The 18,126-nt window shown below is 45.1% G+C and overlaps 1 protein-coding gene across 4 annotated transcripts in view; it reads left to right on the top strand.

The window, feature by feature from the left end:
* Positions 1-16,488, top strand: part of SLC20A2 (solute carrier family 20 member 2) — a 54,678-nt gene extending 38,190 nt beyond the window's left edge. Inside the window, exons 5-12 of one of the 4 annotated variants that reach the window (XR_009555862.1) lie at positions 17-113; positions 1,971-2,087; positions 3,419-3,622; positions 4,348-4,936; positions 8,487-8,672; positions 9,273-9,357; positions 10,185-10,269; positions 14,696-14,862. Coding sequence is in view for 3 of the 4 variants with exons in the window: in XM_060247852.1 (XP_060103835.1) it covers positions 17-113; positions 1,971-2,087; positions 3,419-3,622; positions 4,348-4,936; positions 8,487-8,672; positions 9,273-9,357; positions 14,696-14,860 (1,443 nt within the window). In the remaining variant the exon portion in view is untranslated. Of the gene's footprint in view, positions 1-16; positions 114-1,970; positions 2,088-3,418; positions 3,623-4,347; positions 4,937-8,486; positions 8,673-9,272; positions 9,358-10,184; positions 10,270-14,695 lie in introns of all 4 variants that reach the window. The other 3 variants (XM_060247852.1, XM_060247853.1, XM_060247854.1) reach the window with 3 other exon arrangements.
* Positions 16,489-18,126: the final 1,638 nt, after the last annotated feature.

Here is an 18,126-nt window from a genome sequence, read left to right as displayed (position 1 = left end):
TTTTTGTTCTGTACAGGAAGATCCTGTGCCCAACGGCCTTCGTGCCCTGCCAGTGTTTTATGCTGCCACAATAGCCATTAACATTTTCTCCATCATGTATGCAGGGGCGCCAGGTGAGTCATCTCACTACGTGAAATGTTGCAGTTTCTCTTGTCAGACGCAGGGCATCTATCCTGCTGTATGCTTGCTGACCATTAGAGAATATCACAGTGATGAGGGGCTGCTGCGGCTGTGGGTCCTTCCTGTAGGTCTGAGGCTTTCTCGGTGACGGCTTCTGTGGAGGGAGATAGCCCTGCTGTGGTTCTGCAAATTGGTTAAGTGACGTTACTCTGGAGGCTTTTGATGCTGGCAGGGAGCAAGGCTGTGGCTCAGTGGGGCTTGTGACCGGCAGGAGCTTGAGGTTTCCACCTTGAAACACTGGAGGGAATGGGTGACAGGTAAGTTGCCAGCCTCTCAATGCTTCAATCATGGCGCCAGGGGCAAGTGAATGGTGCATCCTCTTCAACAACCCCCCCCTTCCTCTGCAGCCTCCACACACTCATTCCAGTACCTCAGCTCCTGTTAGGAAGAGAGCAAGATGGCTGCCAAGAGGAGAGAGTAGAACCACTGCAGCAGCCCTCCCTGGGGGCGGGGGGGGCGGGGGAGAGTGAACTGGCCACAGTATTGTGAGGGGAGACTGTTCCCCTTTCTCCATGGTCAGCTTGGCAGTCTCACTCTCTCATCCAGTCCGCCGTCCTTCATGCTGAGGAGAGAATGAGAGGCAGAGAGAGAGAAGCCCTTCCATTCACTCCAGATGCCTGAGGGCTGTTGAGCTTCAACAGTTGTGGGGGCAGACAACCCTACGTCCCCAGAGGCACTATTGTATTTTTAAACTGCATAGCTATATATTTAATATTAACAGTTATATCCTATCCAGGTGGGAAGCAATGTCAGTATGAAGCAATAGAACAAAGTCTGAGTCCAGGGGCACCTTGAAGACCAACAAAGCTTCATTCTGGTATAAGTATAAGCTTTTGTGTGCCTGCAGGAAAGCTCATACTAGAATTAAACTTTGCTGGTATTAAAGGTGCCACTGGACTCAAACATAGTTATATGATCCCTTGTATTATTCAAAGTGTGTGTTTGGTGGATGGTGCACAGGCCTATAGGTGTCTGCCTATTCAGAGAATTCCCTAGGGATCAAGTTCTGTGCAATTCTCAACTCAGCCTCTCTGATTTGAATCAAATAAAGACTTTATTGAAAAGATACATGTTCACAGCAAGACGTTCTTTGTTAGAACTGACCTTATAGGGTAAGGCCAGACACCTATACTTTAGGTATGACAGTTAATGACATCAGCAACTGTAGGTGCACAAGAGGGCTTGAATTATTGTGTGCTCAATTCCCCCCCTCCATATAGTCACTCAGTGTCTTTTTGTGAGAATAAAACTCCAAGTCACTCTTTCTAGCCATGCCGATAACTTCCTGCCTTTTGAGGCCAAGTCCTTGCCTGTGGGCACATTCCAGTTCACTCTAAACTTACATGGGCTAAATAATGAGCAGCGCAAATCCAAGCCAAGCAGAGCTATTCAGCAGAGGCGTTATAAGAAATAAAATGTGAATGACATATATGAAAGACATATGTTATAACAAATGCAAATTTCACCATCACAGTATTAGTAATTAACACTGGCAATTCTCTGACATAAATTCAATAGCCTGAAATCAATGGCAAGATGAGGCATCCATGAAAACAGCTGATAAATTAAAACATGCACAGCTGCCCAATCCAACCTGCGGAGGGTGGAGGATGCTCAGGGCCCTTTGAAAGTTCAGAGCGGCTGAGAGCCAGTGCTGTTATTAACAGCCAAAATACTGTTCCAGCTGCTCCCCCACTCCTCCCAAATTTGGTATTTGGATGTAGAAAATATAATGATTGTTGCCAACCCCAATGCACAAGAATGTAACATTATACTCTTTTCTTTTTCAGTCCTGGGAATTGATCTTCCTATTTGGGCAATAGCACTAATTTCCTTTGGTGTGTCATTGGTCTTTGCTATCTTAGTCTGGATAGTGGTGTGTCCGTGGATGAGAAGAAAAATAGCAAGTATGTCTTTTGAGATGCAAAAATGTGGTTGAAAAAACATTGTCAAATAGAATTCCTTTTACCTGGGGATGAAAAAACTGGTTTCAGAATATTTTAATAAATGGTTTTTTGTTTGCTCAATATATATTTTGCATTTAATTGCTTGTATTTTTCTAAGCAAAGAAAACAAACCATGACCCAAGGGGCACAAAGTTGCTTGCAGGTACAAGTGGGACTTTTATCCATCCCTCTTTAACAAACACTTTTCCATGCCATGTCACAAATTGATTTGAAGATTGTCTTAAGTAGAAAATCGCACAGCAAGGAGTTGAGGTGCTTGAGAAATGGAAGCCCCTCGCCCCTTCCACAGGACTTTGGGTCTGTGGCAGAATTCACCTATAAAGGCTGAAAAAGATGAGATGAAGAAAAGACTATATAACTCTGTCTTGTCCTCTAAAATGCGACTTGTATTGTGGCTTCAGAACAAAGAGTCCTTTAAGACCAACAAAGTTTTATTCAGGGTGTGAGCTTTCCTGTGCATACACATGTCCTCAGATTTACCTTGGAGCCCTTTGGAGAAGAAAGAGGAGGGTTTAAGCCTTCAATCTCTGTTTTGTTTTAGTACTTCAGACCAGACACCCTGTTCTGTGATTATTTAAAAGAGGCACACTTTTAAAAATGCATCTTTTTATCCTTGTAAAATTATATTAAAGAAAACATGAAGCAAGATTATGATTAGAGAAACTGAGTGGAAATTTAAGGATTAAACTTCCTTCCATACACAAAGTGAGGCTGTGTAAGCCTCCAGTTTATCCTATTCCTACATATAGCTATAAAACACAAGCTATGACTCACGTTGCCTCCCATTGGCCTCTGGGGAAGCTGCCTTCACCTCCCATTGGCTCGTCCTGCTAACTCCCCCTCCTGGAGTAAAGTGCCACCTTGAGCTGGGCAGCGGCAGCCAGCCCTTCCTCCCCAGCCACCATTGCCAGCTCTTTGTCCCTCCCACCAGAAGAAATCCTCTCAGGACCCCCTGGCTCCTTTCCTGTAGCCAGGCACCTACCTGGCAGGACCAGGCTGCCTGCACCTCCCGCCTTGCTGATGTGTGAACTTCAAGACGTCTGTTTGAGCCCTGAGCTGCCTTGAACTTGGGCAAGTTAATAAAAGCTTAGAGGTATATTACGGATTAGTAAATTGAGTCTCTGTGTATTATGCACAAATTTTAAAAATATATATGTTTGGACTGTTGAACACGAGAACTAATACTAAGTGAACTACTCTAGTCAGTGACACCAGTAACATCTAATACAGATCAGTGATAGAACAGATGATAAAAGCTCTGATTTCCTCAGGTCGGTTAAAGAAAGAAGGTGCACTATCAAGAATATCTGATGAAAGCCTTGACAAAATTCAAGAGGAGGATGCAGTTGTCTTCAAAGAGCTTCCTGGTGCCAAGGCAACGGATGAAAGTACGATTCCCCTCACTGGCTCTGGGACAGAAGAGGCTGGAGTATCAGACAATGTAGCAAATGGGAATCATCCACGTGTTCCATATGGTGAGAATCTGCACTAGAGTGCAGGAGTTCATTTGTTGTGTTGTTCCAGGCTGCTGTCATGTGGCTTATTCATCGGAAGACCAGAATACAGGCAACAGCATCTGGGAAACCAAGGACACAGTGGGAGGGGGGAGCGGGGAAAGAACTGTCCAGTTGTAGATTTTTGGATGTCCATCATTGGGGGGTTTCTGAAGAATATGCTGAGTGTACCTGGACTGGTGTGTGGAGGGGGAAGGTGGGCACTGGAGGCAAAGTAGCTTGTAGCCATCTCAGCTTCTGGATGCCATCAGACCTGTCTATTTCTGCACTGACCCTCCCACCCAGCATCAGCCACCCCCACTGCCAGAAATAAGCTCTTCTGTATTTATCTTTCAAGGAGTTCCCATCCTTGTAATATATTTTTTTTCTGTTCTCTTCAACCTCTCCCGATTACCTTTATTTCAGTTCTTTTCTATATATCCAGTTATTTAAAAATCCCTTTTCCTGCCCCAACAAAACCCAGCCACACAGCAAGTAGCATTAAGCCCTGGCCAGCTTATGTCTTTAGGAACTGCTCTTCAACATCCTTCTGCCAAGCAGGTCTTTGCCAGGGCTTGGTAGGCGGGGCCAGGAGGGACTCAGCTTCCTCTGTGGCTTATTCAGGACACCAAAGCTAAAGGGAGATGTCTGTTTCCTGAAGTTTCTGGTTTAGTCTTGCAATCAGACTTCTCTCTCTGCTTTTTCAGGGAGGGCATTTTCAATGACTCACAGTATGGTGAAATCTCCAATTTCCAATGGCACGTTTAATTTTGATGGGCACATGAAGAGTGATGTTCATGTGTATCACACTGTGCACAAAGACTCAGGATTGTATAAAGATTTACTGCACAAAATACACTTAGACAGGGGCAGCAGTGACAGACCAACCCAAGAAAATAATTACAAGTTCCTGCGGCGCAACAACAGCTACACTTGTTACACAGCCGCCATCTGTGGGATGCCAGTGCATTCGTCCTTCAAGGCTGTTGATACATCCACTCCAGAAGATAGTGAGAAGCTTGTTGGGGACACAGTGTCCTATTCCAAAAAACGGGTGCGCTATGACAGTTACTCCAGCTATTGCAATGCTGTGGCGGAAGCAGAAATCGAAGCAGAAGAGGGCGGGGTAGAGATGAAGATGGCGACGGAACTGGTAGATCCTAACAATCACACGGAGGATCCTGTGGAAGATGAGAGAGATGAGAAGGACACCTCAGAGGTCCATCTTCTTTTCCACTTTCTTCAAATCCTTACAGCTTGCTTTGGATCTTTTGCACATGGAGGCAATGATGTTAGGTAAGTGTGGTAAGTTCGTGTGAATAGTTTCCTCTAAGCTGCACTAGGGGGTGCTGGTGCACAAAATTTTAACTGGCAGCTCAGGGATTTCTGCTTCAGCCCACAATGCATTCCTCCTCCATTGGAAATAATGGAGGATGGGGACATTTCCTTCTGGGGCCCATAGAATTGACCCTCTGGTCCAATCTTTTTGAATCTTGGGAAGTTTTTTGAGGAGATGCACCAGTAACTATGCTCCAAGTTTGGTGCTTCTTACCTAAAAAGAAAAAACCCTCCCAGAGCCCCAGATTGATTCTCCATTATAGCCTATGCAGCCCATTGCCTATAATGGTCCCCATAGGCTACAATGGAGCACACCCCTATTATGCTTTTCAGTATGATTTGTAAGCTGCATTGAGGCACAGGAAAAGTGAGATATAAATATCTGAATAAATACGTAGTTTGGGCAGGTCAATATTTAAGCCACTTCCTGTTTGTTAGATTAGGCAAGGTTCTGTCAGTGATTGTTCCTCCTCTGTTTATACTTGACCTGTAATACTGGTTGTCATATTTCAGTTAAAAAACCCACCAAAGTAGACTGCAAGAGTCTCCCCCCCACTCCCTGGCAAGTGCTGGTACATTTTCTGAGGCTCAGCATAGGGGAACAATCCAAGGCCAGGCTGCCCAATATAGTGGGAAAGAGGTCTACAGATATAGTGGAAAGGGTTCCTTGGAGGCCAGGTCTACCAGTACAGTGGAAAGGGATGAGTTTTCTAGAGGACAGGTCTACCAGTATAGTGGAAAGGGATGGGTGAAATTTGACTTGATTCCATTTTCTCTTATATCGTTTTCTCTTAAAATATAGTTTAAATATAATTTAAAAGAATTGATTCTGAGATTTTACAAGTTATGGAAGTAATCTAAAAACTTAATTTATGCATTAGTCAAATGTCGACTCATTCACAACTTTAATGTTACTAGCCTTTTTCTCTCACGAGGTAGAATTTTTGCTCACAACACTGGAACTTAGGGAACATTGGCATGTGTGGTGTTCACATTGGTGGAACTGTTCCACTTGCTGTGAAGTGTTTGTGAGAGGCATGATGCAGAATTGTATAAATGCTATTCTTTTTAAAAAGAAAAACTGGAGGATGTTCAAAAGATTGTCTTGATTAGCAAGTCCAGGATGTCTCCAAGCAATTAGCTGGTTTTTAAAACTAGTCTTCAGAAGTGCTTCAGAAATGACAGACCATGATATTCATTTAACGGAAGGTTGTCATGTCCACTGTAATTTGAATATGTTAGCAAAATGACTGTCTAAAATTAGTGTTGGCAATTTTCCCTATATTTTCAGTTTTAAATTTATCTTGAACTTAAAGGACAACCAGGCATTCCACTTTTGAGCCATAAAAATATGCTCTTATACCTCTATTTCAGTTTTTGTTTTATTTCTATTATCATTTCCTGCGATATTTTCTCAGACGTATTACCTTTGAGGAAATATCTCCGGAAATGAGGTATCTCAGGAAATTATTATTCTCCTCAGAGGCAAAGTGGAACCCATTTTAAGCTTCCACTTTGAATTAGGGCCATCTTCTTGAAATCTGATCACCTGGAAACTGGTAGCATGATTTCCCCCAGTCTGTGGTACCAATAAACCTGAAGGGCAAGGGACTGTAGTATACATTTTCCACATGGTTTCTTTGCCAGCTCCTGGACTGGTCTGACAATTGTGAGTGTTGCATTTAAGTTGTTAAGTGCTTGAGGTTTTCTTGCCTCAAAATTGTGATCTGGACATTTATAGGAAGATATATGTACTATCTGCGTGATCCAGTCCATGGCAAGTCATCATAAAGTAAAACACCATGACCTTCAACAATATATAAAGCTAAAACATAAGAACATAAGAGAAGCCATGTTGGATCAGGCCAATGTCCCATCCATTCCAACACTCTGTCACACAAGAAAACCAAGTGGCATCAAGAGGTCCACCAGTAGGGCTAGAAGCCCTTCCACTGTGCCCCCACAAGCACAAGAATACAGAGCATCACTACCCCAGACAGAGAGTTCCAACAATAAGCTGTGGCGAATAGCCACTGATGGACCTCTGCTCCATATGCTTATCCAATCCCCTCTTGAAGCTGTCTATGCTTGTAGCCACCACCACCTCCTGTGGCAGTGAGTTCCACATGTTAATCACCCTTTGGGTGAAGAAGTACTTCCTTTTATCAGTTCTAACCCGATTGCTCAGCAATTTGCCCACGAGTTCTTGTATTGTGAGAAAGGGAGAAAAGTACTTCTTTCTCTGCCTTCTCTATCCCATGCATAATCTTGTAAATCTTTCTCATGTCACCCCTCAGTCGACGTTTCGCCAAGCTAAAGAGCCCCAAGCATTTTAACCTTTCTTCATAGGGAAAGTGTTCCAACCCTTGAATCATTCTAGTTGCCCTTTTCTGGACTTTTCCCAATGCTATAGTATCTTTTTTGAGGTGTGGTGACCAGAATTGTACACAGTACTCCAAATGAGGCCATACCATCAATTTATACAGGGGCATTATGATACTGGCTGATTTGTTTTCAATTCCCTTCCTAATAATTCCCAGCATGGTGTTGGCCTTTTTTATTGCAATCGCACACTGTGTGTGTTATCCAGTTAAAACCAAAAGCTACTACATTTAAGGGGGGGGGGCTTTTTAAAGGAAGATATCTGAATCTCTCTCCAAATGCTTGTTGAAATAAAAATATCTGTTGTTACTAATTTTCGAAAGATGAGAAGATGACCCTGTGAGGCTCCCTGTGGGGATTCTGAAGAAGAGGCAGGATTGTTGGTCTCTCAGTCTGGCGGAGGAGGAAGAGATTCATTTATTTAGTTAGTTAGTTATAAATTCATTTGTTTAGAGCGGCTTATCAATTCAATAGCCCCACATAGCCCCATCCCCTGAAAAGTTTTTATAAAGCAGGGCTTCCCCTGACGTTGCTGAGGAGAAGGGATTCCTGGACAGAGACTCCTTCTGTGCTAAAGGCTGAGAAGTGGTGCTTGGAACTGTGCCCAAGAACTAACTGGCAACCAGGGCAGCTGTATTAACCCTGGATTAGTTCACAGGCACTACATTTTGCTATAATCTTGACATAAATAGCTGTACAACACTAAAGAAATTAAAAGCCAGTCTCAGAGGTATCTGGACAAAAAGAAATGTAGGAATAGATGAGTTTAGGAGATGGGTAAGGAGCTCATTCATGTCTGTGGGGAAAGGGCAGGGCTTTTTTTGAGCAGGAATGCACAGGAACACAGTTCCCGCTGGCTTGGCATCAGAGGGTGTGGCCTCATAGGCAAATGAGTTTCTGCTGAGCTTTTTCTACAAAAAAAGCCCTGTGTGAAACACTGGTGATGTCGGGGTGTGACCTAATGTGCAAATGAGTTCCTGCTGGGCCTTTTCTTCAAAGAAAGCCCTGGGAAAGGGAATTTTCATTCGTGTGCCTCTCCTCATTTAGGACATTCTAACCAGTAAGGAATTCAACAAAGGGATTAGGTTGTGATAACAGAGCTCCACTGTGCTGTTCTGTCTTCCAGCAATGCCATAGGCCCTCTGGTTGCTCTCTGGCTTATATATGAACAAGGTGGGGTCATGCAAGAAGCGGCTACTCCTGTCTGGCTGCTCCTGTACGGCGGCATTGGCATCTGCGTGGGTCTCTGGATCTGGGGGCGAAGAGTGATCCAGACCATGGGGAAAGACCTCACTCCCATCACACCGTCAAGGTAGGACTATGTCTGTGGGCCTTGCACCCAGCTTCTCACCAGTCTGCTTTGGAAAATTCTGCCATAGTATTGCAGGCCTAACACTGTAGATTGCTGCTTTTGATTTTAACTGCGATCAAGCACTGCAGCCTTTTTAAACTAACGTCATGCCTTTGAAGAGTTAAGGTCTAGTTGAGCAGAATATTCTGCCAAAGTCTTGAGTAGCATAGAAAAGCACAAACTAAGAAATGGCAAAAATCAAAGTTGTTTTTCTTAAGCTTTCAAGTCTAAAAAATGGATCTGTGGTTTTCATTTGCTTTTTAATGCATACTAGATGTCTGCCATTAAGCTAATTACTAATGGAGCATGATTTCTTGGAAAGTAGAACAGTGAGATGGCCAGAGAGAGGGAGCCGCTGTGCAGGCTCTGTGTGGAGTGGAGTGGTGTGGAGTGTGTGTGGGGGCAGTTTCTGTTCCTCAGGATCACATAATCACTGTGAATCAGTCGGAGAAGATGTTGGTAAGACACTGGCATGTTGCATGGCACCAGTCCAGAGTGATGACAATTTTTTTTTTTTTAAAAAAAGTGTGACTGTGAAGTGTTTTCTTATGCTTCCTGCAGTGGATTCACTATTGAGTTGGCTTCGGCGTTCACAGTTGTGATAGCTTCCAATGTTGGACTTCCTGTCAGTACCACACACTGCAAGGTATGCCTTTGCCCTGGGACTGCGGCCAGGCCGGTCTGGAGTGTTCGTCTTTTAACTCTGCCGCTCAGATCAGTTTTGTGGTGGCATGACACCTGGAGAGCAGGAAGCAGCCCCCCACCCCCACCCATGGCATTCAGGCCAGACATTTCTGCCACACTAATATTTCAGCTCTTTCATGTGTTCTTGTGGAACTGAAGATGTGAGAATACTTTGATTCAGTCCCCCCAACCCTGCAAGATGCACAGTAAATGTGGCCTAGTTCTGCATCCTCCAGGAAAGGAGTCTTCAGCCGCACGTCCTTTGCAAATCCTGCTGATTTCAGTGGGGACTGTGTGGCTGCCACTTCCTGAGCTGCTCTCCAGTTATTGAAGAATAAGCATCAACTGGGAGAGAGAGCTCTGAGCAAGAGCAGACCTAAGGCCAGTTAAAAAACTTCTGGACTAAAGTGCAAGATGGGTCACAGCTACCGAACCTGACTTGCCGTCCCACCTATGATGGGGGGAAGACACCTTCAAAGCATACAGCAGGGCTCCTTTTGACTCCGGATCCCTGCCGGGGGGAGAAGGAGAAGGATTTTCCGGCTTCCCTCCCAGGCCATTTTCACCGGCAGAAATAGATGTGGGGCCGAGGCCTGTTGGCCCCTTCCTCATGCCAGGGTCAGCCCCCTGTCTGGTCATGCCACATGACACTCTGATCTGTAGCGCCATTCTTTGCCCAGAGGTTCCTCCTTCCTCCCTTCACTGTCCTGAGGACTGCATGGCATGGGATGTCCTGTGTGTCACTTCACACCACAAACTTCTGTTTGTCTTCTTTTTATTTCTTCACAGTGGATTTTGCATTGAAGTAATGTGTGCGCTAACCGTACTTGTAGCCTCAAATGTGGGTATCCCAATAAGCTCCACTCATTGCAAGGTATTGGAGTCTGCTGTGGTCACGCCAATTAACCGCACTCTCAGAACTTTTAAAAACAGAGTTCCAAATCACTAAGCACTCTTTTTCTCCCATTTTGCCTTCATTGTGTAGAACATTGAGCAGTTTTTAAAAATCTGAAACAAAATATGGACTTCCTATTCAGTTTCAAAATTACCTGGAAAATTGTATTTGTGATCTCCCCCTGTGACAACGTTAGGATGCTAAAAGATTTTTCTGTTATTATTTGCTTGGATTAAATTTAGGTAGCTCATTATTGTTGTTGCAACTTAGAGAACTCATTGTAGTGCTCATCTAGTAGTCAAAAGGTAACAACCATCTTAACTTTAAAAGCGTCTCGCTTTTGTGCATTAACTAATTCTCAGCCTTGCACTAACATAGTTTTACATAAATTGTACTCCTCCCCCCCCTCAAAAAAAAAAAAAAGATTTGCACAGCTTTTCATGTTGTGGATCCTTTTTGGAGACATGAATGAGTCACTTGAAGGCTCAGTCCTGTGTTTCAGCACCTGAAGGCAAATGGCGCTTGGTCCCATCCAATCATAGCCCAGCTCTCCCTTGATGGGGGCAGGACAGCCGGTCAGGTGACCAGGGTTCTAACCTGTATTTTCATGTTTAGAGATGCCAATGCCAGTATTATTGATGCCCTTTTGAACGGAGGCAAATTCATGAAAAGAAGAAGTGCATCTTTAAAAATAATTATTAAACAAAATTGTAGCACATTTTATCCTTCCTTTTCAGAGCCTGACCCAGATTTTCTCCCCAGTGCAATGCCCTGTATATGTTCATCTTTACTCCCCTTTTCTTTTTTCCTCTCCATTCACTCTCCCCCACCCCATTAATCTTTTTCTTGTGCTGTTTGTATAATCCACCAAGTGAAAATGGAAGGCCTTTTCAGAGCAGGAAATGAGGGTGGAAGGATGGAGTAGACCAGGCCGAAATATCCCAGAACTGATAAAAGTTTGCCAAACGTCAAGCAGCCCACCCTTGCTTCAGATGCAGAAGTGTCTCCCATGTTGTCCCAGCTGCACGTTGGCAGTGCACCAAGGAGAGAGAATGGGAGACCCAAGGGCCCTGGGCTTGGCAAAGGCCTCTGAGTGGGAGAGATTCAGCAGACAGGGAGAAGAGAGATTTAAGGGGACTGTGGAAGGCACAGTGATTGGGAGTAGGTCCTAGGATGGGGACATGCTCCAGTATATCTGCCAATGGCATATTGAGTGGCATCTAATTATATGCATCAAAAATCTGGCTCTGACGTGGATAGCCCAGCTGAGCCCCATCTCATCAGATCTCAGAAGCTGAGCAGGGTCAGTTCTGGTTAGTCCTTGGATATGCCTTGGATGGGAGACCCCCAAGGGAGTCCAGGGTTGCTGTGCAGAGGCAGACAAGGCCAAACCCACCTCTGACGGTCTCTTGCCCTGAAAAACCATAAAGTCACCATGTCAGCTGTGAAAGAAACAAACAAACCTTGGCTAGAGATCACATCATGATACCTGTTTGCAAGGCCATTGAGTCACTAAATTAATTTCATGCAGCCTGCAATCCAGAGAGGTCTATGTGCCATGTACTTTTCCTTTTTGCACAGGTTTACCACCTGTTTTGCAGGCACCTGTTTTGCATGCAAAACATCCATTTGGAAAAGGAGTAAGAACATAAGAACATAAGAGAAGCCATGTTGGATCAGGCCAATGGCCCATCCAGTCCAACACTCTGTGTCACACAGTGTCAAAAATTTTATATATACACACACACTGTGGCTAATAGCCACTGATGGACCTCTGCTCCATATTTTTATCTAAACCCCTCTTGAAGGTGGCTATGCTTGTGGCCGCCACCACCTCCTGTGGCAGTGAATTCCACATGTTAATCACCCTTTGGGTGAAGAAGTACCTCCTTTTATCTGATCTAACCCGACTGCTCAGCAATTTCATCGAATGCCCACGAGTTCTTGTATTGTGAGAAAGGGAGAAAAGTACTTCTTTCTCTACTTTCTCCATCCCATGGTAGTAGTAGAGGTAGTAGTATTGGGAAAAAATGTTTCTCTGCCTGCAAGTTGTAGTAGAAAGTGCTGGGGAGATGGACCAAAGGTGTGACTTGCTATAAGGCAATAAAAATGTTTACAGTTTGCAGGGTTAAGCAAGAAGTGACAAAATACGTTGCTACAAATAAGTATGTAGTTAAGCTGGAACAGGTCCAGAGGAGGGTGACGAAGATGGAGACCAAGTCCTATGAGGAAAGGTTGAGGGAGCTGGGCATGTTTAGCCTGGAGAGCAGGCGGCTGAGAGGTGATATATCCAAGAGGGCAGCCGTGTTGGTCTGAAGCAGTTGAACAAAGCAGGAGTCAAGTGCATCTTTAAGACCAACCAAGTTTTATTGAGAACGTAAGCTTTCGTGTGCTAAGTACACTTCATCAGACGAGGATCAGACAATACCTGATCCCCTCGTCTGATGAAGTGTGCTTAGAGAGCACACGAAAGCTTATGTTCTCAATAAAACTTGGTTGATCTTAAAGGTGCAACTTGACTCCTGAGAGGTGATACGATCACCATCTTCAAGTACTTGAAGGGCTGTCATCTAGAGGATGGTGTGGAATTGTTTTCTGTGGCCCCGGAAGGTAGGACCAGAACCAATGGGTTGAAATTAGTTCAGAAGAGTGTCTGGCTCAACATTAGGAAGAACTTCTTGACTGTTAGAGCAATTCCTCAGTGGAACAGGCTTCCTTGGGAAGTAGTGGACTCTCCTTCCTTGGAAGTTTTAAAAAAGAGGCTAGATGGCCATCTGACAGCAATGCAGATCCTGTGAATTTAGGGGGAGGTGTTTGTGAGTTTCCTGCATTGTGCAGGGGGTTGGACTAGATGACCCTGGAGGTCCCTTCCAACTCTTTGATTCTAAGTATGGAATATCAGATACTTCACCATCTGCATGGGTCTTGGTCGCAACTCCAGTTTCTGGTATGAGAATTTAAACTCTTCTTATTTGGTCCCATCACCTTTTGTGCAGGCTTCCTCTAAAGTGGAAACCCCACCCCCAAAAAGAGGGGGGAGGAATTCTCTCAGGTACTTCAAAGTAGGCTTGTAGCCCAATGTGTTTCTGTCCAAAAAGGTAACTTTAAAAGAAACCGTTTCTCATGAAAAAAGACAAGAATACTCACAGGAAGTTGCTTATACTATCAGCTGATATACCTTGAATAAAACTTTGTTGGTCTTAAAGGTGCCACTGAACTCTTACTTTATTCTGTTGCTTCAGACCAACACAGCTGCCCACTTGGAACCACCTGCTCATGTTTAGAAAACAGCTCTGTCAAAAGAGTACCAGGCACAATCAGCCATTCTGTTCTAAGAGAAAAAGAGGATGTGGAATTGTCTAGGACATTGATTCCCACATGTGTCCTGATGTCTAGGACCAGGCTTCTTTCCCAGACTAAAGAGTAGATCCTGGCTTTTCTCCATCTCACTGGGGCACTGGCTTCTTCAGAAGCATCATCTTCCCCTTTGCAGGGAGTGCCCATTCAGGAATCGCTGCCCCCATCATAGAAGAAGCCACCCAACATTTTGTAATTGCCCTCTCCCCCATGGCAGCCATTTTCTGTCCATATGCTTAAAAGTGCCCACAAGCTTCACAAAGCTGGAGACCCTGGTCTAAGTTGTGATTTGTCCTTGGCAAGCTGGAGGGAGGACTGGCCTTTCTCCATCTCCACATCCCTTCTCTTGGTGGGGTGGGAACACAGATGAATATGTGTTTAGGAGGAAAAATGGGCTAAGAAGCTAGAAGAAATGCCAGTGGAGAGAAATGATAATCCTTTGTGAAGCAGGGTGTTCAGGATGGAAGACAACCTCTTTGAGCTAATATGCACGGTTAGAGACCTTCCCTTCCTTTGTCCAGAGATCCATTTCAGGCAGACTCTAAAATGGCTGTCTGTGAAGGCACTTCCTGGACACTGTATGCAGTCCCTGGTCCCTTTGGTTTGCCACGTGTGTTGCAGTGTCGTATAGACACAGTCCCTGTGTGGAACGGAAGCAAAAATCCAGATTTCAGCAGTAAGCTATTTCAGATGTTTTTGTTAGATTCTGGGCATCAGTTGACTGGCATTGGTTTGGTCATAGACAGGGGTCCATGAATGCAGTGCCCAGGTAACCAGTGGTGGCTGAACCAAGCACAAAATGGGAGAAACCTCTCCTTCCCACTTCCTGGGCATTGGAGAGGAGAAGAGCCTGTCACTGTGCCTGGTGGCCTGTCACAGGGAGCACGTGGAAAGGATCAGTCTTGTTTCGCATTTCAAACAAGTAACTGGTGAATGCTTGTAACATCTGGTTACCGAGGGTGAGGTAAATTTGTGCACCCCTCGTCATAGACGTTTGTTACCTAGATTATGATGCATTTAATTCTAACTTCCTTCTCAAACTTCCAAGGTTGGTTCTGTGGTGGCCGTTGGCTGGATACGATCCAAGAAGGCAGTGGACTGGCGTCTCTTCCGCAATATCTTTATAGCCTGGTTTGTGACTGTTCCTGTGGCTGGCTTATTCAGCGCTGGCATCATGGCGATCCTTATGTATGGCATCCTGCCATACGTCTGATCATTTCTTCCTGTCAGGAAAGGGGGGAGTTTCTCCGGCCAAATCACACTCTGAAAGTGTGGAGCTCCCTCTTTCAAACAAGGATCGGCTCATCCTCCATATCTAACTTATCGACTGTACAGAACTTCAGTGTCATATTGGTAACATCACACATGGTGCCGTTTCTTATATCTTAAAGAAAAATATATATATTTATAAATATATATATATATATGCTTAGAGTAGGTAACACTACCTTAAATTGTGAGGTGAAAATAATAACCTAGAACTTTAGTGATCTGTGTACATAGTGTATCATTTAGTAGCTAATTTTTAATCTTAAAAGCAGCAGCTTGCTAGTTGAGATGTGTGTGTGTGTGTGCGCGCTCGTGCGCATGTGCCAATTTGATATAGGATGAAACGAGGTGCAGAATGGATCCAATTTTTGTACAACTGTTGAGAGATACTGGAACAAAACGGTGCAGAAACACTTTCGTAAAAGAACTTGGTTCATATCTCGTTGCCATGTCTAATAGTGTATGAAAATGGCTTTTGTAAATACTTTTAGAACTATAACTTTTTAATGGTGCATTTCCCTCATATATTTTGGATAAGAAAGTTTTGAAAGTACCAAAGAAGAAGGGGAATAGCTTGTCAGTATTACATTACTGCCTCTGTGTGTATGTGTGTGCGCGTCTTTGTGCCTGACCCTTTGTAACTTTTTAATTGAAAATTGTTTTCCATCTTATCAGTCAGCAGCAATGCTGGATAACATCACTCACATTTTACTGTAATTAACTTGGAGTTTCACTGTTCAGTCTGTTCTGTGTATTGCGTATGGTCTAAATAGGACTTCAGCAAAACCCCACCTTTATTATGTGTGGAGCATCAAAATTCACTTCCATGTATTGACCACATGTAACCTGACAGCCCAGTTCCCCTCCCAGAATATCCATTGCTTAGCAAGCAGGGGAGGAGGCTGTGGCTTGACATCTTGTTGCCTGGCCTTTTCTGTTTCTTCCCATACATACTAGCCAGGCAGTGTCAGAACTAGGTGGGCAGGGAGTATCGCCTAAGGGCAGAGGATGACGCACAAGCTGCTCTTGCAGGGGGGAGGGCGGGGTCCTTGGGACAGAGGAATTGTGGTGAGATTTGTCCCCATGCCGCTTGAGCTGACTGGCTGCAGCTGCCAGAGGGGGCTGGGAGAAGGAGGAGACACTTTCAGCCAGGCTGCATGTGAAATTATGACACTACTGAACAGGACTACACGTCTTTGGCCTTAGGACTGCAGTTTGTTGTGTTTTGGATTCACTCAATTCCCAAGCAGCCTAAAGAGGTATCCCATGTCAGACAGCAGAATCTGAGTTGCCGTGGAGAGCTCCTTTGTGCAGGCCCACTGAGGTTGGTCCCATCCATCTTGGGGGGCAGGGGGCAATGTTCCTGAGTTTTTTGATACTGCAGTGCCTTTTGGCAGGCTTCATTGCACTGGGCTGGAAAGTGATGGGCCTTTGGGTGATGCAGGGAGCTGAAGACTGTTGAGATGCTGCTAAAATGTTGATTGATTCATAAGCTGTCTTGGTCCCCATCTGGATTGTTTTTCATTGGTCATTCATTCTCAGTTTATAATAAAAGAATCATTTTCCCCAGAACAATACTTTTGTTGGGAGTTTTTTGTTGCTACTGGTCTGTGATTTTTTTTACTATTTAAAGCCCACCCGTGTGCAGGGGGATTCTTAGCACACAGTGTTCTTCTATGCTCTGCATCCGTTATCTTTTTAAATTGTGCTCAGCTTGAGCTCTTCATCTGGATTTGTAATAGCTGCACACATCCTATCGTTGAAGCCCAACTAATGCTCACAAGATATTTGACCAATTTTTCCTCAGATTGTTTGTGCTTCTTCTCAAGCACATTTGGTGGGAATCTTGCAGTCAGCTGCAAAGGGATGAGGTTGGAGGACAAGTGCCTGCCACAGGGCGGCAGACCTGAGAGAAGGCGAGCCAAGGAGAGTCCTGTGTCTCCTCTTTGTTTGACAGCAGTCTTATTCATCCCATTGAAGGAGCTTGATTTCATACGACAGTGTCCTGATGCTTGTCAACTGATTGTCAGCCGATGTAACTTTCTGGAAATGAAATACTTAGCTGAACTGTAGCCATTTTGAAATGCTGTCACTAACCATGAGAAAGGCCTTGCATATCAAAGTAGAAAGTTGTAGATTGTGGCTAGTGCTTGGTGTGAACATTTCTTCCCCTTGATACTAACAAAGGCAGAAATTCCCCTTTGAAGATAAAGCGCCTCCAGGGACAGCCACTTGGCTATCCCCAGAAGACTAACAGTAACAATATGATAAGAGAAGGAGACCGTGTGAATCTTCACACCTCAACTCAGCAATGTTTAGAATTGTGGCTTTATGTAGTTCCCTTTGATGTACCCCCTTATAGCCTGCTCCTTACTGCTACAATGTATCAGTCTCAATTTTCTTTCGTTCTGATGCTTATGGATTATCATATAAAGCCTAACTTTGCAACAATTCAAGGCCTGGTTAATTTGAGATCCCATCGTCTGACATTTTGAGACTGATCCCTTTGAAGGCTTATCTGAACCGGCCACTTTTAAGTCGGATGGCTGAAAAAGTTCCGGATAACAGAGAACCTGCTGAACCTTTAGGGAAAGTAAAGTCCCCTGGCACATCACCGGGGCTCGGAGAACCGGGAGATCCCCACTACACATCCAGACGCTGTTCATCACCCCGCATAAGTGGCAGCCAAGAACTTCAACCACCCTGATGGACGAGGCCCTGGGATGCCACGAGAACCTACTGACCAGACCCGGTCAAGGTGGGAACCCGGGGAGTGAGGGCAACCCAGACCGAGACAGCGGGGAGAGAAACCGAGTCGGGTTGGACGAGGAACACGGCCAGGGGACCAATTTGGAGGGGGAAAATGGGAGCCCCCCAAAGGGCGAGGACATCATGGAAAAGATGAGGAAGGAGATGAGAGTTATGGCTAAGGACCTCCGGGACAAGATCCACTCCAACACTGCTCTCATGGCTCGAGAGGTGCAGAGGCAGATCGATCGACTGCTGCTCCGTGCTTTCGGGCGAGGCCAGCTGGCTGAGCCAGCGCTGGCAGGGCCCCCTCCAACGGGACTAGCCGGTCTGGATGTCCCAGCGGCGCCCCGGGACCCGCCAGCACCACCGGTGGCGCCCACTCCACTGGCGGGCCCCGCAGTTCCGAGGCCACCAGGACCACCTGGGCCATGGGACCTCGGACGGGGCCAGGGACTAGAC

Source organism: Heteronotia binoei, chromosome 10 (genome assembly GCF_032191835.1).
Source record: "Heteronotia binoei isolate CCM8104 ecotype False Entrance Well chromosome 10, APGP_CSIRO_Hbin_v1, whole genome shotgun sequence".
Classification (NCBI taxonomy): Eukaryota; Metazoa; Chordata; class Lepidosauria; order Squamata; family Gekkonidae; genus Heteronotia; species Heteronotia binoei.
Note: the sequence above shows the minus strand (reverse complement) of the source record. Positions and strands in the feature narration are given on the sequence as shown.